Below are 24231 nucleotides of genomic sequence, written 5' to 3'. Positions count from 1 at the left end.
TTTGGCAAACTGCCATCTGACATAACATGGAAGACAAAAATGTAGCTGATTAATTTGTAACAATGAGTGAGGATGTTCCAGTGTTCTGCTGATAGCAGGAGTTGATTTTGACTGGGTTTATAGGAAAGAACTGAGCTCAGAAAGGAGCGGCCATAGGTATTCAGAAGTGCATACGTTCCAGTACTTTCAGGGTTGGAAATGAAAGTTTCTCACCATATCAAATGAGCAACCACTGACACATTGGCAGGAAAGGCCAAATCTGAGATTTTGACATTAAGGCATGGCCCTGGATGTGACTGTCAGGCCTGTTCTTGACAATCTCTAAAAGTAATATGATGTTTAGTATATCCTTTCAGCTGGACAAAAGGACTTCTAGAAAGTTTATGGATGAGGGTCTAAAAAGTCTGAAATAGTCTCCCATCCCTCCAAAGAAACTAAAATGGATAAAACATACAAATTGTTGCTAGCTGTATTTAATAAAATGAATGTGAATAGAAGTTACAATGTGCCAGTTCCAAATCTAGGCTTAAGAGGCTCTGTACATTTATATTTGTCCCTCTGTAGCCAAGAAATAGACAGTGGAGCAGAAGTAAACTCCACTTGCAGCCTGAAAAAGAGCTGGACCAGATGACTTGCAGCAAAGAGATCTGCTTCAGCCAACCCAAACACAACACACATACACACACACACACACACACACACACATACAAAGAAAGAAAAGAAAGCTTGCTATTGTTTGTGAGTTTTCACATTTGCTTCTTTTGTTCTTTTATTAATAAGCAGGACTTCACCTTTCTTTTTCTAAAAGATTTTATTTATTTATTTGAAAGAGAGAGAGAGCGCACGTGCACAAGTAGGGGAGTGGCAGAGGGAGAGGAGAAACAAGATCCCCATTGAGTAGGGAGCCTGACATGGGGCTGGATTCCAGCACACTGGAACCATGACCTGAGCCAAAGATAGATGCTTAACTAACTGAGCCACCCAGGCATCCCAGGCCTTCAGCTTTCAATGAAGCCATTAACAGTGTTTTTATGAACACACTCATGCATTTGTGGTAAAGGTCGAGGATTCCTGTTCTAAACCTAATCCTATATGTGATTTTTCAGGCCTGACCATATGTATTACACTCTTTACCCAGAAAGCCCTGTGAGGAAAAGCTGCCCTCCCCGGACAGACCCGGTACACGGCCAATGGACTCCAGTCCCTGAAGGAGTTACAGTCAAGGACTCAGGCTCCCCCTGGCCAACCATATTCATGTGCGTATCTGTGCTCCTAGCCTAGGTGCCTCCACGAGGCTGCAGGTGAAGATCTCCTTACTGCCTGGCAGCCCTTTGGCTGAGGGCCTCTTCAAATCCCCCCGCCAAGATCTTATCTGGTAGCTGGGGTGGAGGTAACCTTGAAATATTGTTCTTCCATCTGATTCAGTACTCAGTACCTTCCCTCTCCTAGCCCTGCCCTTTTTTCTCCCCAAAGACCCACATCAATAAAAATGCAGGAGACTTTAGCTCAGGGCTCCTTGGCTGTAAGACAACAGCTCTGTGTTGATCCATCTGATCCTCAAATGGCCTACAGTTCCAGGGGGAAGACAGAACAGAGGGAGTTGGCACTTTCTCTACTTTAGCCTCTTGCTTATATAGTAAGTGATTAAAGGCTTGACTATTACTTTCATTTTGGCTTATGATCTTAAGTCAGTTATGTGGACACCTGGCAGTTCAGCTCAGGTAAGCTCCTAACAGAGATACTGTGGGATTGTAGCAGATTCACTACACCATGAATTGCAATCTTTAGTATAAAGAGAAATTTAGTGTGGTAGGGGCTTACAGTGCTCATGTGGGAAGTTAGAGGAGGCAGAACTGATTTGCTAGGAAAGGTAATGAGATTTTTTAAAAAATATGCAGAACTTTTGAAATCATTGTAAAGATAGCCAGGGGAAAACAGGTAGCGGGAAATAAGAAAAATATATCTGGTACGTGGAAAAAGGCTACTATTCATATAGATTTGGGATTTTCATCCAGGGAAAACAAGCTTAATGACAATAAAAGTAAGTAGCAGAGGCACCAGATTTACCCATCCACATGGAACAACTAAAACTAGAGAAAACAGATGAAAACAATGGTTGTCAGACATTGGGCATAAAACAATGAGAGGAAGTCATCCCTGAGAGTGGTCAAACAAAAGGAATGAACTCAATCATGGCTCCCGCATACTGCCTAGAGACCTTCCAGGCTACAGCACAAAAATGTGGGACTAAATGGAATTTGGTGATCTTCTTAGCTTGAAGCAAACTGGGAACTTGAGATCCCAGAGTCCAGGGATCCCAGAGTCCAAGGAAGATTGAGGTGCAGGATAAAGTGTCTAAGAACACAAATCTGCTCAGAGAGAGGGAGAGCTCTGAAGATCTATAAAAGGTTCCTTCTCAAGTCTTCACCTAAATATTGATCAGCACAGGAATGTGTGTAAATGACCCAAAAAAAGAACCCCCTAAAAATACTAGAGGAAACAATCTTCAAAATTCACACAGGCCCAAGAATAGTTCATTCCCCCAATACCAGAGTGTGGGAAAAAAAAGAAATGTTACATACCTCTGAAAAAAAGATAAGAATGATATAATTATCACTGGAAACATTTTAAGACAGAAGTAGTAGAACAAATTTTCTTAAGTATTGAATGGAAAAAAAAAACTGCCAATGCATAATTCTATACTTGGTGAAAATATCTTTCAAAAAGAAAACAAAAATAAAGATTGCTTTTTCAGGTATAAAAGTGGAAAGAATCCATCACCAGCAGATGTGCACTATATAAATACTAAAAGGAATCCTTTGGGAAAATAGAAAATGACACCAAAAGTAAATCTGGATCTACAGGAGGAATGAAGAGCAGAAGGAATGGTTCTTAGTGAAAATAAGAGCCACCATGTTGCTATATGTAAAGTCAAATACCAGTTTAAATCTTTGGGGGCAGCCCCAGTGGCGCAGCGGTTTAGGGCCGCCTGCAGCCCAGGGCGTGATCCTGGAGACCCGGATCGAGTCCCACGTCAGGCTCTCTGTATGGTGCCTGCTTCTCCCTCTGCCTGTGTCTCTGCCTCTCTCTCTCTCTCTCTCTATGAATAAATAAAATCTTTAAAAAAAATAAATAAATCTTTGGGATCACCCCTTCCAGAATAGGAAACACTCCCTAGTAGGTGGAGTGATATGGACACTTAACAAAACACAGATTTAAAATCCTTTCTGGAAGAAAAAAAAAAGAAAAAAACTTGCCAAAACCCTGAATTTAATAAAATATGAGCTTAGAAAAGAAATAATAAGATATACAAAGGAAATAAAGTGGGGAATTTGAAGAGCAGAAGAAATAAACTGAGAACCAGAAAACATCATTATGGATTTAACAGAAATATTAGAAAGAACAAAGGAAAGAAGATATATGTACATATATGTATGTGTGTGTATAGATAGATAGATAGATAGATAGATAGATAGATAGATAGAGTTCAAAATTGAATTACTGATGAAGGAAAAGTGTTTAAATAAACTGTATGCAGAAGAAAAAGACAAAGATTAAAGAATTAGAAGAAAACAGATATGAAAGTCAAACAAAAAGTAACAAAACATAAAGACAACTGATATCCTTGAATTAGAGTGTATAAAAAAATGGAATATGCAAAAATACATTTCCTTGTAATTCAGGAAAATCTTAATTGAAAAGTAATAAATTACATGGATAATCCAAAATTATGATTTAAAATAAAGTATATCAAGACATATATATACTCTTTAAATATTGGAACATCAAGTTGAATAAACTAAAAATTCACATGGAAAAATCAAGCCACATCTAAAGACTGATGTACAAGAAGGAGGGAAAACCAGATGTCTCTCCATAATAAACGTAAATTACGTAAATTACATAAAATACGTAAATTCTGTAAACATAATTTTTTAAAAATAGCATACATATGGTTTTCTTTTTGCACAATTTATCTGACTAGAATTCTTTTTTTTTTTCTTAAACATTTTATTTATTTATTCATGAGACAGAGAGAGAGAGAGAGAGAGAGACAGGCAGAGGGAGAAGCAGGCTCCATGCCCGGAGCCCAACACGGGACTCGATCCTGGGACTCCAGGATTACGCCTGGGCCAAAGGTATGTGCTGAACTGCTGAGCCACCCAGGAATCCCTAGAATTCTTTCTATATAAGTATTAAGAGAGATTTCACTTGATAATTAAGATTGAAATTTTGATTTTTAAGTGTGAATTAGGATGCTTTTCTTTTTAAATTCTTTCTTACTGCTTGAATATATACAAGTATGTGTAATTTTTCCAGGAACTATAGTTATTATTTTTAAAAAGTAAGCCAAGGATATAATTTTAGAGTACTCCAATAGTTAAGGAATAAATGGAAGGAAGTTCCAGTGGAAGAAACAGTGAAAATACAGGCAAGCACAGTAGAACAGTAGAAGGTAAAAAAAGGAAAACCAATGTTTCAGAAGCAAAAAAAAAAAAAAAAAGAGTAAGCTTGAGATATGATATAAATCAGTGGTGTAAAATAAAAGATTTCAAACATTGGCTTTGATAAGTCACCAGAGACCTAACTAAGAGCAAATGGAGTAACAACAGTAATTGGGACAATGGGCAGATGAGTGGCATATGAAAACTTATTAAGTACAAATTAAGTTAATTGTTAAATTGTCAACACCTAAAAAGTATTGTGGTAACAATGAAGCTCTAGTAAAGTTAAACAAGGAGAAATTCTGTCCTAATCTTATTTACTTTTTTCTAATAAGGTATTACAGTAAGGACTGAAGTCTTAGAGTAAATATAGTTATCTTAATTTTAACAAAGGAATAATCCTTTAATTGGAACAGATATATTCCCTCAGGGAGTTGAGAGATTTGCAGATCTCTAAGTTTTCTTCTACCTCTATGATATTGATTCCAGGAAAATAGATAGGAACTAAATGAGTTCCAGAAAAATGTAATGTCAAACAAAAATATAAATGAATTAGTAATATTGAGTAAATAATTCTATATAATTTATAGAAACAAACATAGCTTTGAACAAACATAGCTAGTAAATCTTATCGATGAATAAAAAACAAACACCTTTATGAATTATAAAGCTGACATTTAGGTGTCCTATTTTATTTTCTTGTGAAAAGTAAAAATGTTAACATATCAATAAGTAAAGCACTAGAAAGAAGGAGGAAAGGATAAGATTCTTATAATAAATTGAAAATAAAACATCAAGGACTAGATAATTTTTAAATCCCTGTATTAAATATTTATTCTCACAAAAAATGTACCTTCTCTCTTCTCTGCCATACATGTATTCAATTCTTGTATTTTTGCCTTATCAATAGATATATGTACTTTAAGTTTATCCAGTTCTTCTTGAAGATTCATCCTATGAAAATTAACACAATAAATGACTATTTAAAACATGTAAGTTAAGGAATAATGTAGCAAACAGATAAAGGTAGTAAATATATTTAATAAAATATGAATTAGATAGTAGTAAATTAAAGGAAAAATATACCACTATTAACATATCCTAATAATTAAAATTAAATTTTAATGAGAATCTGGAAAGTAAAATGTTTTAAGTGATTTTTAATTTATGTAAATAAACATGTTTAATACTTAAAACATAGTCTATATAATAAAAAATGTATCAAGTTACCCAATCACTTTTTTTCTAAGATTTTATTTTATTTATTTATTTATTTATTTATTTATTTATTTATTTTTATTATTTTTTTAAGATTTTTAAGTAATCTTTACACCCAATATGGGGTTCTAATTAGAGCCCTAAGATCAATCATCACATGCTATACTGACAGCCAACCAGGCACCCCAACCCAACCACAGATACACTATGTAAAAATCATAATAAAAATGTTAATACATATACTGAAGACATAGAACGTACATTTCTAGATGCCAAGAAAAGACAAAGAACCCTTACTACTAAAATGGAATTGAGCTGCCATGGTGAGAGATTGGATCAAATACTGCCCATGGAGACCTCAGACCTTCAGATCTGAATGGGGATGGAAGTTTATGCCCAAGGCCCTTCATGACTGAGAGACAAACTGGGCTAAATATAGCAAGATGGAGACAAAAAATTGCAGAATGAAACATAAGTATCAGACTTTATTTGGTCAGAGTTTCACTAAAACAAGGCAAGCCTATATTACTGGTTTCAAAATTGAGCCATATACATTTACAGAGATCTGAAGAATTGACAATAATATAAAAATTGGTTCATGGCCAGTGTCCACTGAAGAGTTCAGGCAGACACAATCATCTATTATAAGACAGACTTCCAGAACTGAGAGAATGGATAGGAGAAAGAGAACCTCACAGAAGTTATATGTGCAGATAATTGTATAAATAAGTTCAAAGCCATGAAGATAGTATATATATATCACCTCAACCAAAACGGGAGAATGTATACTAAAGAAATTGAAATTATGAACAATTCAAAATGAGTTTTTATAAAATTAGAATTTTAAAAATGTTGAAAAAAAGGAAAAAGAGGTGACAAAACATATTTTTAAAAACATAATAATTGATTGAAAACATTATATATATAATGACTGAAAACTGAGAGCTGATAAAAATGTGAATTAATAGATTGAGAGTATCACAAACTGCAAACAGAATAAATAAAACTATTCACAGTTAGAAACAGAGGAAAACTGCAGGACACCACAGAAAAAGAGGCAATCTTAAAATCAACCATATTGAGAAGAGATGTTAATTAAGAACTAAAGAGCTTTAGAGTGACAGAAGACTTCTAGCAATAAGGAAAGCTGGAAGAAAAATAAGTAATATCTTCAACATTCGAAGGTTTACTATTCATAGATATCTGATGAAAGAACTATTAAGGAAAATGTTTTAGGTAGAAAAAAAAACTCAAAATCAATGTATGAAACAAAATAGGCAATGATGATGAAAGACATCTATAAATGTGTATAGGATAGGAAGTAAACCAACATTTATCATGTAAGCTAATATATCTAAATGAAGGTAGAAATAGAATATGATAAAACTAAAATTCTGAACATAAAATGATATAAGATTAAGGAAATGATCAGAGTTACAGTATTTTAAGAATCCTATATTGTTGGAGAGGATACAGGTGCTGATGAACCTTAGTTTGTAAAATGAATGAAGTATAATTTCAAGAAAAAGCATTTAAAGAATGGAAAACAAATATAAAATTTACAAATCAGAAGTCAAAAAAAGAAATGAATAAAATGTGTTCAATATAAGTCAAGAGAAGGATTTTTTAAAGGAGCATAAAAAATAAAATGTACACTAAGAAAAAAACCAGTATTAAAGATGAAGATGGTCATTACATAATGACCAAACGAATGATTTACCAGGAATATACAGCAGCTCTAAACTGCTATATATTCAACAATTTAAGAAATATACTTATATCTTATTATAATCTTATATTTTGTCTTATCAAAAATTTATTAAATTATAACATATATATTTAGAAATATTTTTATATTTATATAGTTTATATAAATATTAAAAAAACAAGTAGTCTCTGCTTTTCTTTTCCTCACTCAGATTCTTCCTTGAAAAAATTGATGTTTACAGTTTGATGATTATATATTTTTAATATAAAAATAAAAATATACATATATGGATTTTAAAAATTAGGATTCTGTGATTACTGCAGTTTCTCATGTAGGTTACAGATTGATGGGAGAAGCATACAAACATGCACACACATACACCCATCCACACAGCAATTAAGTTTGTATTAGTTCCTGCTTTGTCTAACTAAGAACATGGAACATTCTGAAATAAGATGGCCCCAACAAAGAAAAAACAGATGTAGCTCATCTCAACTTAGTTTTCTTCGGCTCTCAGATCACTAACATAGCAGAACACAGGGCTCTAATTATTGCAAATATTACTTCTTGCTTATTTAGAGGCATTTTATACTTATACCTTGTTTTTTTTTTTATTTTGTCTTGAAAGAACTATTTAAAAAAGGAAAGAACTTAAACAGTCCTTACTTTTAATAAGTACACATAAATATCGGGGAACAATTGTTCTTGAGTCAAACTAAGCACCAACAGACCACATCTTAATGGATGTTTGGAGGAGGGGCTCATAATCAGCATCCTTGAGCAGGATGAACATTGGCTATTTACTGACTCTGATTTACTGCCCACTTATTCTGATGTTTCTAACATTCTGAAGGACCAGAATCTCCTTCTTACTGGACAAAATACATGAAATGACTGTATTTGGACGCTGGACAAGAGGCAGCAGAGAACTGTGATGCTTGAGAGAAAGGAAATTAACAAAGAGAGCCCTAATGATAGCCCAGATTTCTGTCAGGAGCCACTCTCCAGACCATGATGCAGGGAGGGGTCCCAAGAAAAACATGATGGCCTTGCTGAGATGAACAAAAAAAGACTGGAGTTTGGGAAGGCTAAAATGATGGAATTTGTGACACACAGCACCCACAGAGGAGGGAGCTACAAAAAGAAATAGCATAAGAATTCTTTTGAGAATGGTTAAATATTTTGTAGCATATACATACTACAAAATTCAACAAGACAGGCAAAGTACAACTGGAGCCATTAAAGAGCTATTCCAAGGGTTTACACATGACTGGGAGACACTGAATTCTGACCAGCTAGAGAGGAGAATCTTTGTTGATCACCACAGGCATTCAACAAATAATTCAAGAGTCATCTAATGAGTAGGGATAAAGCAAATCTCTGAAGAAGGATACTTGAAACCTGTGCTAACAGTGTTTTTTAAAAACCTGAAAATGTTTAACCTGAGATTTTAAATACACCTGTCTCAGTAATCAATAGAGAAAGTGAATGGAAACTAGGACACTGAATATTTGAAAAGCACTATGAAAAAAATTGACCTAATAGACATTTATAAAACATTCCACCCAATAACAGTTTTCAAGAGCTTTCATGGAGCTTTCACTAAGATAAAATCACCTGTTGGACCATAAAACAATTCTCAGTAAAATTAAAAAGATCTAAATCATGAAAAGTATCTTCTGTGGCCACAATAAAATTATAAATTAATAACCAGAATATGTCTGAGAAGTCCCCCAACTTAAACCTTTTAAAATCTTTTTCTCTTGAGGAAGTTCCCAAAAGGAATTTAAAAATAAAAAACTAAAGCACCGCATTTCAAAATGTGAGGTGCTAATGCAGTGCTTAAGTGGCCGCCTACAGCACTATATGTTTATATTAGGAAAAAAGATCTACAATGAAGCTCCCAATTATAAAAACTAGAAAAAGAAGAAAAATCACACAGAGCACTTTTTCATATGTGCACTGACCATGTGGATGTGCTCTTTTATGATATATCTATTCAACTGTTTTGCTCATTTTTCTATTGGGTTGACTGTCCTTTATTATTCATAGGAATTCTTCAGATATTCAGGATGCTAGTCCTCTGTTGGACATATATACTGCAAATATCTCTTTTTCATTCCAAATGTTGTCTTTTAAGTCATTTAACGACATCTTTTGATAAACAGAGACTCTTGGTTTTAATATTGCCCAGTTTATCAATTTTTAGTTTATATTTAATCTATTTTAAGAAGCCTCTGCCTACTACACAAATAGATGTTCTCTTTTGTTTTCATTTAACAGTTCTATTACTTCACACAGAGCACCTGGTGGCTCAGTCGGTTAAGCATCTGACTCTACATTTCTGCTCAGGTCATGATTTTAGGGTTGTGAGATCAAACCCCACACTGGGCTCTGCATTGGGTGTAGAGCCTGCTTCAGATTCCCCTCTTCTCTTTTTCCCTCCTTCAAAAGAATAAAAAAGTAAATAAATAAAATCTTTATTAGTTAACCCTTCACAATTAGGCCTGTAGTCATCTAGAATTGATTTTTGTGTATGGTATGAGAATATGGTATAGTATACTAATTAAAATAGTTTTCTTTTAAATTGAAGTTCTTGGAACTCTTAGCTATACAGTTATATCATCTGTTATTTTGGTTATTTCGCATTTTTCATAATTATAAACAATTCTATAGCGAACATATGTGCCTATCCACAAGATATCTTTAGGATTTTCAACTGGAAGTGGTTTTACTGGGTCTTTTGAGTACATACTTAAGAAAACAGAAAAAATATTTCAAATGTAACAAAAGTATGAAAAGTAGTATAACCAACATTAGTGTGCCAAATATTTGAGTTTAAAAACATTAAGATTAGATGCCATACTTAATTCAAAGCTTTTATTTTTGTGAAAAAAATAAAATGTCCTGTAAATAATATTACCTCTTACAATATTCCACCTTTCTTTCCTCCCCAGATAAAACCCGTTTCTTCTTTGATTTGGTATGTATATTTCTGTTTTGTGTTTTAATAGTGTGTGTGTGTGTGTGTATAGTTATACATACTTTTGTGGATACATATGTATGTATGTATGTATGTATGTATGCAAACATGTATCTACAAAAATATGACACTAATATATGATTTTAAATTTTATATTTTAGAGAAATATACTATGATATATGAAATACTATTACTCATTCCTTCTTTTAACTCAACTTTTGCTTTAGAGACATTTCCATTTTGATAAATATAGATCAAATTTATTCATGCTAAATGTAGTATAGTATCACATTATCTTAATGTATTATAATGCACTTTCATAAGCTACTAATGGTCATTTTGGTTTTTTTTGTTTTTTTGTTTTTTTTTCTAATGGTCATTTTGATTGCTTCTCTTCACTATTACAAAAATACTGCAATACCCTACTCATGCATGCTAGTTCACTTTACCTAAAAGGGTCTTTTCCTGGGCTAGCAATATGTGGTATGATACTCTGGGCAGTCCTTAATCCATTTTGAGTTTATTTTTGTGTACAGTGTGAGAAAGTGGCCCAGTTTCATTCTTTTCCGTGTAGTTGTCCAGTTTTCCAAACACCATTTATTGGAGAGATTGTCCATTTCTCATTGAATATTCATTCCACCTTTGTTGAAGATTAATTGGCCATAGAACTATAGGTTTATTTCTGGGTTTTCTATTCTGTTCCATTGGCCTATGTGTCTATATTTTCTTTTTTTCTTTTTTATGTAGTCTCTATGCCCAACACAAGGCTCAAACTTATGACCCCAAGATCAAGAGTCACATGGTCTACTGACTGAGCCAGCCAGGTGCCCCAATCTATGTATCTTTTTTTGTGGCAATACCATATAGTTTTGCTTACTCCAGCTTTGTAATATAACTTGAAGTCTAGAATTGTAACACTTCCAGTTTTGTTTTTTAAAGAAAAGGTATTTTAAAATAGACTGTTAGTTTGACAAAACACACTTACAGAAAATAATTTAATATCTTTAGCAGAAAAAATCAAGTGATCATTCACTAAATGCTTAAGATATACTATGTAAGTCTTTAAGTGAACACTGTGCAATTCCTTAAGTAATTTAAAAAATTTAATATATATTGAACCTAAAATGTATGAAAACAAATGAAAGAAGCAATTAAATTAAAAATACTATGCATGGTGCTATGACCTGAGTGTTTGTGTTCTCCTAAAATTCATGTCGAAATTCTAACCTCCAAAGATGATGGTGGTAGGTAAGAGGTTGGATCTTTGGGATGTTCTTAGGTCATGTGGGTAATACTCTCATGAATGGGATTAGTGTCCTTAAAAAGAGACCTCATAGAACTCCCTCACCCCTTCTATCATGTGAGGATAAGACATCTGCAACATGAGAGAAGACCCTCACCAGACCATGCTGACACCCTGATCTCAGAGTTCCAGCCTCCAGAGCTGCGAAAAATTTCTGTTGCTAATAAGCTATCTACTCTGTGGTATTTTGTTACAGCAGCCTGACCAGACTAAGACAAATGATCTGAAAAAACAAATACCATATGTATATGGTCTCAACTAATTAATCAGCATCAAAAGTTAATCTCAATAGTTAGAAAATAAAACTCCAAAATACACCGTCATTTACGTCAGAGAATTATCTCCCAATGGTTACAAAATATTTTTTCTTAACTTTCTTGTTAACTATATAGTAAAATAAAATGAAAATACAAGAAAAATACAATTGCTGAAAGGTGGAAACAACTTAAAAATAATGGATGAATGGATGAACAAAATGTGGTATATACATACAAGAGAGTATTTATTATTCAGCCTTAGGAAAGAAATTAGGACACAAACCATAACACGGAAAAACCTGGAAGACATTAGGACCAATAAACCAGATACAAAAATAAAAATACTGTATGATTCCATTTATATAGAATGCCTAGAATAGGCAATTTGTAGGAACAAAAGGAGAAAAAGACAAAGGCTGAGAAAAGGGAAAATGGGGAATTATTACTTAATGGTAACAGTTTAATTTTGAGAATATGAAAAGTTCTAAACATGGATGATGGTGATGGTAGGACAATAATGTGAACCTATTTAATGGCACTGAAATACACACCTAAAAATGGTTACAATGGTAAATTAAATGTTATGTAAATTTTGCTGCAATAAAAAATAGATAGCCCCCAATTTAGCTGATAATACCACAAACTAAAGTATAAACTCTTTTTTATATTTTAGCCATACAAGAGGGAAGGAAAGACAAGGAGGAAAAATGGAAAGAAGCATGGAAAATGCAAACATAGGAAGGCATAGCAGAGCTGTATCTTCGTATCATTCAAAGTCTGTCATTAGATATTTGGGTATTTCTTGATTATTATTTGTGTTCTCCAAGAAGCTGAAGCTCTGTGAGGTCAAAGCGTAGGTGTTCTGCTCAATATTTTACTTCTAGTGTCTAGCATATTTATTTAAATAATGAGTGAAAGCGCAATACAAAGGGTCACACAGATTTAGTGCTATGTAACTAATATTACGAAACTCCATAGGGGATCCCTGGGTGGCTCGGAGATTTAGCGCCTCCCTTTGGCCCAGGGTGTGATCCTGGGATCCTGGGATCAAGTCCCGCATCGGGCTCCCTGCATGGAGCCTGCTTCTCCCTCTGCCTGTGTCTCTGTCTCTCTGTCTCTCATGAATAAATAAATAAATAAATAATCATAAAAAAAACCTCTATAGTTTAAAAGCTTTCTTTTCACATAGTATTTACTTAGCTATAAGCATGGAAGTTTACTTGCTTCCAGGCCCTGGTACCTTAACAGAATCATGACTGTATTCTAAAAGCCTATCTAGAGGCCTCTAGAAGCATCACACTCTGAAACATTCTTGAGATAGAAAAGAGGAGGCTAAGGGATCCTAGGCTTTGGGGCTCTAACTCAGCAATGAATTAGGTTTCATGAGGCTGATCATGTTCTGAAACTTCTCACTCTTACTTATGAAGACTTAAGAGGTAGATGAGTTTACTTTCTATGTCTCCAGTATCAGGGGCTGAATTACTTGTCTCTGATTTTCAATTTTAAAGTGAGATTCAAAACACATTACCACATAGCCTTGAACTCCATTGCCTTTCAACAGACACTGATAATGTGTACAACCCTTGATTACACTAATATCCCAGAACTCATATTCTCATTTGCGCTTGGCTTCTGACAGCCTGTACTGTTTCATGTTGGATTGGTTTCTCAAGGACTAATAAATTTAAATTCTTATTAATTCATCACATTATAACTCTTCCATGTGACCATACAGCCTGTTCTTCAAAGCTATAAAAAATAATATGTGGAACAACTGGATATTCACATGTAAAAGAGCTACACTGTACTACTTCACACCAAATTTAAAATTAACTAAAAATGAACCAAAGATGTAAATATGAATTAAAACTATAAAACACATAGAAAAAAACATGGGGGGGTAAATCTCTATGACCCTGGAATTGGTGATGGCAATATGGGCATGATGCCAAAGGTAAAAGCAAAAAAAGAAAAAAGAAAAAAGAAATTCATAAAATTAAAAACTTTTGTTCATCAAAGGAAACTATTAAGAAAATAAGATCACCTACAGAATGGGAGAAAATATTTGTAAATGTCTAGTAACTACAGTATGCAAAGAACTCCGATAACTCAAAGACAAAAAGGCAACTCAATTTTTTAATACAAAAAAGACTTGAATAGATATTTATACAAAGAAACACAAATGACAAATAAACATATGCAAAGATGCTCATTAATCATTAAGAAAATGCAAATCAACACCACAATTAAATACCACTTCACACTCACTAGGATAATTTAATAAATTTAATAATATTTTATAAAAATAATAATTTGGGGGGGCACCAGAGTGGCTCAGTGGTTGAACACCTGTCTTTGGCTGGGGTCGTGATCCCGGGGTCCTGGGATCAAGTCCCACATCAGGCTTCCCACAGGAAGCCTGCTTCTCCCTCTGCCTATGTCTCTGCCTGTCTCTCTGTGTCTCTCATGAATAAATAAATAAAATCCTTAAAACAACAGCAATAATTTTTTTAAAAATGAAAGAACAAAAAAATACTAAATGTTAACAAGGATGTGGGGCAAGTGGAATCTTTGTAGATTGCTGTTGAGAATATAAAATGAATACAGTTTGGCAGATCCTCAAGAAGTTAAACATGAACTTACCATATGATCCAACAATTCTGCTCACAGGTATATATCCCAAAGAATTGAAAACAAGTATTCAAATAAATACTTGTACATAAATGTTCATAGTGGCACTATTCACAATAGCCAAAAAGTAGAAGCAACCCAAATGGCTATCAATAGACGAATGAATAAATTGTGTGTATATATATATACACACACAAACACATAGTGTGGGACATTGTTCAGCTATAAAACAGGATGACATGGGCAGCCCGGGTGGTACAGGGGTTTAGCGCCACTTTCAGCCCAGGGTGTGATCCTGGAGGGCCCAGGATCAAGTCCCACGTCAGGCTCCCTGCATGGAGCCTGTTTCTCCCTCTGCCTGTGTCTCTGCCTGTGTCTCTGAGCCCCCCCCCACCTCTCTCTCTCTCTCTCTCTCTCTGTGTCTCTCATGAATAAATAAATAAAATCTTAAAAAAATAAAAATAAAACAGGATGACATATTGATACATACTACAATGTGAATGATTCTTGAAAACTTTATGTTAAGTGAAAGAAGCCAAATGCAAAAGGTCACATATTGCATGATTCTACTTATATAAAACATTCAGACTTGGTAAATCCATAGGAATAAAAAGTAGATTAGTGGTTGTGAGGAGCTGGAGGACGGTGGAAATGAAGAGATTGGAAGTGACTGCTTACTGGGTATGGGATCTCTTGAAGTAAAGAAAATGATTTGGATTGGATAAAGATAATGGCTACACAATATTGTAAATACACTAAATGTCACTAAATTGTATGCCTTAAAATAAAACTATTGTGGGGTGCCTGGGTGGTTCAGTTGGTTGAGCATCCAACTCTTGGTTTTGGCTCAGGTCATGATCTCAGTGTCATGAGATAAAACCCTGTGACAAAAGCTTTTCAACAGCAAAAGAAACAGTCAACAAAACTAAAAGACAACCTACAGAATGGGAGAAGATATTTGCAAATGACCTATCAGATAAAGGGCTAGTATCCAAGATCTAAAAAGAACTTATTAAACTCAACAGCAAAGAAACAAACAATCCAATCATGAAATGGGCAAAAGACATGAACAGAAAAAAAAAAAGACATGAACAGAAATCTCACAGAGGAAGACATAGACATGGCCAACAAGCACATGAGAAAATGCTCTGCATCACTTGCCATCAGGGAAATACAAATCAAAACCACAATGAGATACCACCTCACCCCAGTGAGAATGGGGAAAATTAACAAAGCAGGAAACCACAAATGTTGGAGAGGATGTGGAGAAAGGGGAACCCTCTTGCACTGTTGGTGGGAATGTGAACTGGTGCAGCCACTCTGGAAAACTGTGTGGAGGTTCCTCAAAGAGATAAAAATAGATCTGCCCTACGACCCAGCAATTGCACTTTTGGGGATTTACCCCAAAGATACACATGCAGTGAAACGCAAGGACACCTGCACCCCGATGCTTATAGCAGCAATGGCCACAATAGCCAAACTGTGGAAGGAGCCTCGGTGTCCATCGAAAGATGAGTGGATAAAGAAGATGTGGTTTATGTATACAATGGAATATTACTCAGCCATTAAAAATGACAAATACCCACCATTTGCTTCGACGTGGATGGAACTGGAGGGTATTATGCTGAGTGAAATAAGTCAATTGGAGAAGGATAAACATTATATGGTCTCATTCATGTGGGGAATATAAAAAATAGTGAAAGGGAATAAAGGGGAAAGGAGAAAAAATGAGTGGGAAATATCAGAAAGGGAGACAGAACATGAGAGACTCCTAACTCTGGGAAACAAACTAGGGTTGGTAGAAAGGGAGGTGAGCGGGGGGTGGGGGTGACTGGGTGACGGGCACTGAGGGAGGCACTTGATGGGATGAGCACTGGGTGTTATTCTATATGTTGGTAAATTGAACACCAATAAAAAATAAATTTATAAAAAAAAGAAAAACCCTGTGCCAGGCTCCATGCTGGTCCCTCCCTCTCCCTCCCTCTCCCTCCCAATCCGCCTTCCTCCCAACTCTATTATTATTAATAGATTCTCTCCTTCCTCTGCCCTTCCCCACTCACACTCTCTTTCTCTCTCTCTTTAAATAATAAAATCAAATAAAACTAGTATGTAATTCATACAATGCTGATGGTTATCCAAAAATGTATTTGTTTGCAAAATATATCATGACTTAGTAGACATTTTTTTGAGAATTTTATTTCCAACTCATGTAGTGAAGTTCAGTTCATTAACCCCGCATTCTACATATGGAAAAATAATATTTATGCTTAGGAAGACAGTCTTGCTTCATCAAAAAAAAAAATAACTGAATTTTCTATCATAATATTTTTATTTAAGCTCCTTAAAAATTATTATTTGAATTTTATAAAATATTCTTTGAAATCATAGCCTGCATATATTTAACATTTAACCCAAGAAAGAAGAAGGTATTCCATCCCGGACAATGCTACTGACCTATAGCTTGTCTAAGCTTTATCATTAAAGAAAAATGATCAGGGGATCCCTGGGTGGCGCAGCGGTTTGGCGCCTGCCTTTGGCCCAGGGCGCGATCCTGGAGACCCAGGATCGAATCCCACGTCGGGCTCCCGGTGCATGGAGCCTGCTTCTCCCTCTGCCTGTGTCTCTGCCTCTCTCTCTCTCTCTCTCTCTGTGTGTGTGACTATCATAAATAAATAAAAAATAAAAAAAAAGAAAAATGATCAGAAGATCATTGAACTGAAGAAGACTTCAGTTATGATATATTGGGTTAAAATTCCCTCCTTCTATAAAATACAATAGAATTTTAAAATTATGAATTCTAAACTCCTTTACTACTGACCCAAACTCTAACTACCTCCATTGACAAATTCACCAACAAGGATTCTCAGCATCAAGGAAAAGCATCAGTAATTCTTTGCAAATATTTTGTATTCTTATATTGATTTGCAGGTAAGAAACAAAAGTGAAACAGAAATGATAAGAAGGGGGCCAAGATGTTCATTTGTGCTACATAAAGAATTCAGTTTTTATTTTAAGAGCAAAAGAAAGATGCTAATGGTTTTTAAACGGGGGAAAGATATGTTCATATATGTATTTTTAAAAGATCACTCTGTATCAATAGAGAGTAAATAGATTAGAGGAGATAAGAGAATACAGGGAGACATTTATGAGTTTATTCTACTTGAGCAGGAAAGATATGATAGTACTTTGTATGAAGGCATTGATTGTAAGAATAGAAAGAAATAGATAAATTTTAGAGATATTTGTGATATGGAATCATGAAGACTACTATTGTAAGGAGGTAAGATAGAGGGGTAAATCAGTTATAACACTCTAGGATTCTGGTTTGGGCAAATGGACAAATCATAATGCCATTTTCCCTGCATTATGCCACTACTATTCCTTTATGACTGCTCATATCACATTTTTGCTTGTTTTCTCTGCTAAGCTATATGAGGTCCTGATAAAAAAGGTGGCATATAATTTCTCTGTGTTTATTGTATTGAGCAGAATACTCAGATGCAGCATTTTTATAGGCTATGCGTTAGTATAAAAAGACCACCCACTGCAAGTTCCTGATTTATTTAGCCAAAGATACAGATGAATATGCAGTAAGTGTCAACACACTTTCCCTTGACTTGATGGGTACTTAGCAAGGACATGCTGGATTTTATTATAAGAAAAGCTTAATATCCTGTGGCATCTGAGCCTCTTTTTATAGTTTTATATCACTATTTTTTTTTTAGTTTTATATCACTATTAAGAAATAATGTACACAGGTATTTTTATCCTAATGTTCTTATTTAGTAAAATGTTTATTTGTTCACTTAGGAGAAGTTAACATGACTTTTTTTTTTTTTTTTTTTTTTTTTTTTTTTGGTTCATAAATCTAACTTAGCAATGGTAAGGCAACATCCACAACTAAGTGGAAAAGCTGAGTGAGCCTGGCTGGCCTTTCTGAAAGCTTTCCTTGCCTCTTACTATCTATAATCCCAAATAATGATTTCACCTCACTGGCACATGGCAGATGGCCCTAAAATAAACCTCATTTAGGATGACTGGTTTTGAGTGCCTGCCTTCAGCCCAGGGTGTGATCCTGGAGTCCCGGGATCAAGTCCTATATAGGGCTTCCTGGATGGAGCCTCCTTCTCTCTCTGCCTGTGTCTCTGCCTCTCTCTTTTTGTGTCTCTCATGAATCAATAAATAAAATCTTTAAAAATAAATAAATAAATAAGTAAATAAATAAATAAATCTTACTAGAGTTTGAAATTGTTCTTCAATATTTCAGTCCCTAGCTTAATTCTTGGCTCTTGTTTAAATAGTGAATTAATTAAAAAAATATGAATATTTGTTAGAGAAATACTGAGAGAACAAGTCAATTCATTAGTTCATAGATTGTAATTGCGTTAGGAAATACTATTCAAATCTGTAGTACATCTTCGTTTATATATTCTAGACTTAAATAGGACTAAGTATTAAACTAGATGCCAGGGGTGCTTGGGTGGCTCATCGGTTAAGTGACCAACTTTTGATTTGGCTCAGGTCATAATCTCAGGGTCCTGGGATCAAGCCCTGCTTTGGGCTCTGCACTCAACACAGAATCTGCTTATCCTTTTTCCTCTGCTCCTCTACCTTCTGTTCTCTATCTTAAATAAATAATTCTTTTAAAAAAAACCTAGATTTCAATGTATGCACAAAAATAAGACAGCCTTGTCCATAGAAAAACAACTGAGAACTTCTAGTTCCCTGTTTACATCCATTCATCCCACTAATTAAATATAAAAACCCTGAATATGATACATAAAACAAATATAAGAAGACTCTGAAAGGCAGGGAGAAGAAGGACATGAAAGAGACCATAGGAATAGAAGAACAACCCACAGTGCTAAATTCTCTTTCTTCTTTCCTCCTAAATACCTCAAAGTAGGTACTGGAGAAATCCATAACCCAGGAATGCCAATAGACACAAACAAACATACAAACAAGAGTCTTAAGGAAATTCTCCTCTCCCTGGCCAAAGAACTGAGAAATGGGCAAATTAGCAGGACAGGAATCTTAATAGACAATACCCATCCTACTTTAGGCATACATCACTGGGGAAAGGGAAAGAAAGAAAAAGAAGGCATCCTTGCTACCTCTGTCAATAAAGTTCAAATGAGAAGCCTGGTCTTCCACCCTCATCAAGTAGTAATAAGGTACCCCTTCACACATCCTTTAATGCAGTGTCAGCTAAGACTCCTATCCCTTCTCCCTTAGGCATGATACCATTAGATATCAGTTAAAAGATTCAAATACGATACAATGTCTCAAAACATAATACCTCCAATGTACAGGAGACAACTGAAAATCACTCATCTTATCAAGAACAAAGGAAATCTCAACTTAAAGGAGAAATCGTAATTTAAAAACACCACCACCCAAATAATAATGCACATGTCAGAATTACTAGACAAAGATTTTATATTATTTTTTAAAAATAAGCTCTTTGCCCACTGTGAAGGGGCAAATTCACAACTCTGAGATCAAGAGTTACACGCTTATACCAACTGAGCCAGGCAAGCACCACTTAACAAAGATTTTCAAGTAGGCATAATTAAAATGCTCCAATAAGGGTGCCTGAGTGGCTCAGTTTGGATAAGCATCTGCCTTCGGCTCAGGGCTCAGGCCATGATCCTGGGGTCCTGGGATTGAGCCCCGTGTAGGGATCCCTGCTTAGCAGGGAATCTGCCTCTCCTTCTCCTTCTGCCCCTCCCCCCAACTTGTACATGTTTTCTCTCTTATGCTCTCTGTCTTAAATAAAAACCTTTTAAAAAATAAAGATTTAAAATAATAAAATGCTCCAATGAACAATTATGATCTTGAAACAAATAAAATAGAAAGTCTCAGCAAATAAATAGGTGATATGATATAAAGAAGAATAAAATGGAAATTTTAGAATTGAAAATTATAAAAACCAAAATAAAAAACTCAATGCATGGGTTCAATAGCAAAGGTAACAGATAAAAGAAGAAAGAATTAGTGAACCTGAAGACAGAACAATAGAGATTATTCAGTTTTAATAACAGAGATAAAATAGGCTAAAAATAAAATGAACTGTAGGACAATATTAAAAAATCTAATATTCATGAAAGTAGAGTTTCAGATACACATAGCTCTTTGAATATACTAAAAGAGAGGAACAAAGAATGTGGGGCTGAAAAAAAATATTTAAAGAAATAATGACCAAAATTTCCTAAATTTGAAAAAGAGCACAAACTTAGTGTTTCAGGAAGCTTAGAGAGTCTCAAACAGAATAAACCAAAGAAATCCATCCCAAGACATATCATAATTAAACTTCTTAGAAGCAAAGACAAATAAAAATGATGGAAAGCAGCTAAAGAGAATGATGCATTCCCTTTATGGGAACAACAATTCAAATAACAATGTATTTTTCATCAGAAACCACAGAAGTGGCATATTTTTCAAGTTCTAAAGAAGAAAGTTGCTAACCTAGAATTCTCTAATCACTGAAAACATCCTTCTGGAATGGAGCTGAAATTAAGACATTTTAAATAAAGGAAATTTAGAGGATTTGTTCCTAGCCAACTTAACCTAAACAAAAGTCTAAAGGAAAGCTCTTCAAACAGAAAGGAAATAATTTTTAAAAAATGAGTGAAAGAGAATTTGGAAGGTCAGATGTAAAGAAATAACAGTGGAAAGGTTAAAAATAGCCTTCTTTTGAATTTTACAATTATGTTTGACACCTGAAGCAAAAATTATAACATCATCTAATGAATTTTTCTCAGTGTTCAAAATCGATAAATCTATAGACACAGAAAGTAGATCATTGGTTATCTAAGGAAGGGAGGGTGGTGGTGGTAGTAGTAGAAGAATTGGGCTAAGTGGTGTGGGGTTTTGGAGAGAGGATAAATGAAAATATTCCAAAATTTAGTGTGATAGTTGATACACATAGCTCTTTGAATATACTAAAAGACACTGAAGTATTCACTTTATATGGTGACTTATATATACATTTTTAAAGATATTATTTATTTATTCTTAGAGACAGAGAGAGAGAGAGAGAGAGGGGCAGAGACACAGGCAGAGGGAGAAACAGGCTCCACGCAGGGAGCCTGACATGGGACTTGATCCCAGGTCTCCAGGATCACACCCCGGGCTGCAGGCGGCACCAAACCACTGGGGCTGCCTGTGAATTATATTTCAATAAAGTTATTAAGAATTGTCAGGGACCATTTCTGGACAAATCTATAAATAATTTTCAAGATAAGAGACTTTATTATCAGCATCAGATTTTAGCACTAACAGAGTACAGTGAACTTTAAGAGATCATTGGAAGTATACATTTTAATCTGATACATCATTTACTCAAAAGTTTATCATTACACCATTACATGGAAAAGGTGAAATATAAAGTTACATGTGTTATTATATAATATTCAAAGTAAGATACTGATTTACAACTAAAAAGATTCAATGATATTTAATCACATTACGCCACATAATGCTAAATTCTAGTAATCTCAAAGAAATCAGGCTTTCAAAAAAATTGCATGGTTTGGATGTCAAAAATTAGCTCTAAATGAAGAAACAGGTAGCAAAAGAGGCTAATTATGTTGGTCTAACTCCTTTATATTCCAAAAAAAAAAAAAAAGTGTTCTTTCTTTGCCAAGCTGAATATAATAGCCTGTGAATTATAAGATCAAGGAAGAAAACTGTATGTTTTCTAAAATATGAGTATCCTTCATCAAGTTTTATACTTAGGGCAGCTAAAAGACCTATGTGGAGGGATCAGCATTAAGCCCAAAGGACAGGCAGTGCACAGCAAGAAAGAAAGCAATTCCCTAGTGTCTTTTGCAGGTCACTACCAAGGACCATGTTAGCAGATCCATACCAGACCCTTAACAGGCAGTTCTGCTGCTACCAGTAATTAGCTTGGACAGCTCTGGCTCCAAGAGTAGCAGCAAGGCTACACCATAATGAGCTCAGCTGGGATTAGCAGGACAGGGCAGGGAACCAAGAGAGCTCAGGCATTCTGCATTGCGTATGTATCTAGGAGATCAAACAAGGATGGCTGGCTAGGTTATCCCCTCTCCACCTCATTCCAAAAAATGAAGCACGGCAGTGTCTAAAATACAGGCTAATGAAGAGCGACACCTCCAACAGATGAGAGCCACATTAATTAACACAATCCCTAGATCATATTATACAGTTTCAGCTAGAGCTAGCAAATGTGCAACTTGTTATTGTATTACACACATATATATTTAAAATGCTATTCCTTTTTTTCTTTATTTTTATTAACAAAAACCAGATTATTTCATTTTCAAATTTTATATTTCTCTCATGACCTAAAGGTCACAAAAAAATTCTCCCAAATATTTATCTAAGTCTACATTGTTAAAAAGGAAACTCACTTTTGAATCATCAGCTCTTGATTCTCCCTTTTGAAATAGGCCAGTTCATTCCATACAGCATCAGAATCTTCTTGTCGAAGTTGTTCAGGATTTGCTCTCTTTATTCTTCTGGCATGAGTCCTATTTTTAAAATGAAGTTGTATTCTTCCTTAGTATGTTCAAAATGCAATGAAAATTCATTTATACATTCCCTAATTCAAGCTAGTTATGGAATAAATGTCCTAAAACTTAAGTGTGTAGAAATTAAAATCCTATATTGTAATTTCCAAAAGGCTAAAAACTCTTACCTTGGAAAGCAAACTGTTAGGCAGATACATGATAGTCTTAGGTCTATTTCTCTCATTCATTCTAGTAATAATAAAACATGTAGGATGGTCAGTTTCTTAAAAAGGTTTATAAGCAATGAACTCCTCTAGAATTTGTTGTCAACCAATCTGAATGTGGTACATATGCTCTATCTTAAAACATGCTATTATCAGTAAATATATCAGAAATTAGTTTTCACACTTCTAGTGACTACTGAAGTTAGGTGAGCAGAGGCTATATGCAGGACAAATTGCTTTATCACTACTTTACTGACAAGTGAAACACTTCCCATTCTTCAAAGGAAAATATTAGATGTGACAATTACCTACGAAACATGCCAAATGCCCTTTATGTTTTCATTTTCTGTACATAAAACAAACTATTCATTTTTATCTTGTAAAAGTGCTGTACTGGCCAATTTGGAAACAGTATTTCTCCATAGAACAGACCAATGTGTATCATCAACATTGCCCTAAAGGATCCATCTCAAAAGATGAGAGGATAGTAGATTTTCTGTACTCATTCAGTCCTTTGCCCTCTGTTGATACTGTTAACAAGGGAGCCACTTACGACTAACCAAGATCTGAACACCTGTTCAGAGCAATTGAACTGAGACCGCCAATTCATTCAGATAAGCTGCAGAACAAACTGATGGATAGTAAAGATTTTCAAATTGCATACTAGGTTGAAGTAGTTTTCTGATAGTTAACTGTAAATATGTGAATTAAATATTTCTCTTGTCTTTTAATTAAAACTTAAATAGTTTTTGAATTACAAACTGTAATACCATTATTTTATTTATTTAATTTTTTCAATCCTATGGATATGAACTATTTTTGCATTATCTACTTTTATTAAGCTACTCTATTGATATTGAAAATGTATACAGTAATTCACAATCACCTACATTATGAATTCTGCAAATGACAGGAAAATCTAGTTATTGCTAGCATATTTATCTGTTTTCACTTATATTATCTATCTAAA

At 34.5% G+C, this 24231-nt stretch overlaps 1 protein-coding gene across 10 annotated transcripts in view; it reads right to left on the bottom strand.

Moving 5' to 3' along the window:
- Window positions 1–24231, bottom strand: part of CNTLN (centlein) — a 308559-nt gene that overhangs the window by 109996 nt on the left and 174332 nt on the right. For all 10 annotated transcript variants that reach the window (XM_038552477.1, XM_038552478.1, XM_038552470.1 and 7 more), the window contains 2 exons: window positions 22939–23058; window positions 5299–5399 (listed from right to left, as the gene is read on the bottom strand). In XM_038552477.1, coding sequence (XP_038408405.1) covers window positions 5299–5399; window positions 22939–23058 — 221 coding nt within the window. The remainder of the gene's footprint in view (window positions 1–5298; window positions 5400–22938; window positions 23059–24231) is intronic.

This window comes from Canis lupus, chromosome 11 (genome assembly GCF_011100685.1).
Source record: "Canis lupus familiaris isolate Mischka breed German Shepherd chromosome 11, alternate assembly UU_Cfam_GSD_1.0, whole genome shotgun sequence".
In the NCBI taxonomy this organism is placed as follows: domain Eukaryota; kingdom Metazoa; phylum Chordata; class Mammalia; order Carnivora; family Canidae; genus Canis; species Canis lupus.
This window is presented reverse-complemented; position numbering and strand designations above follow the sequence as displayed.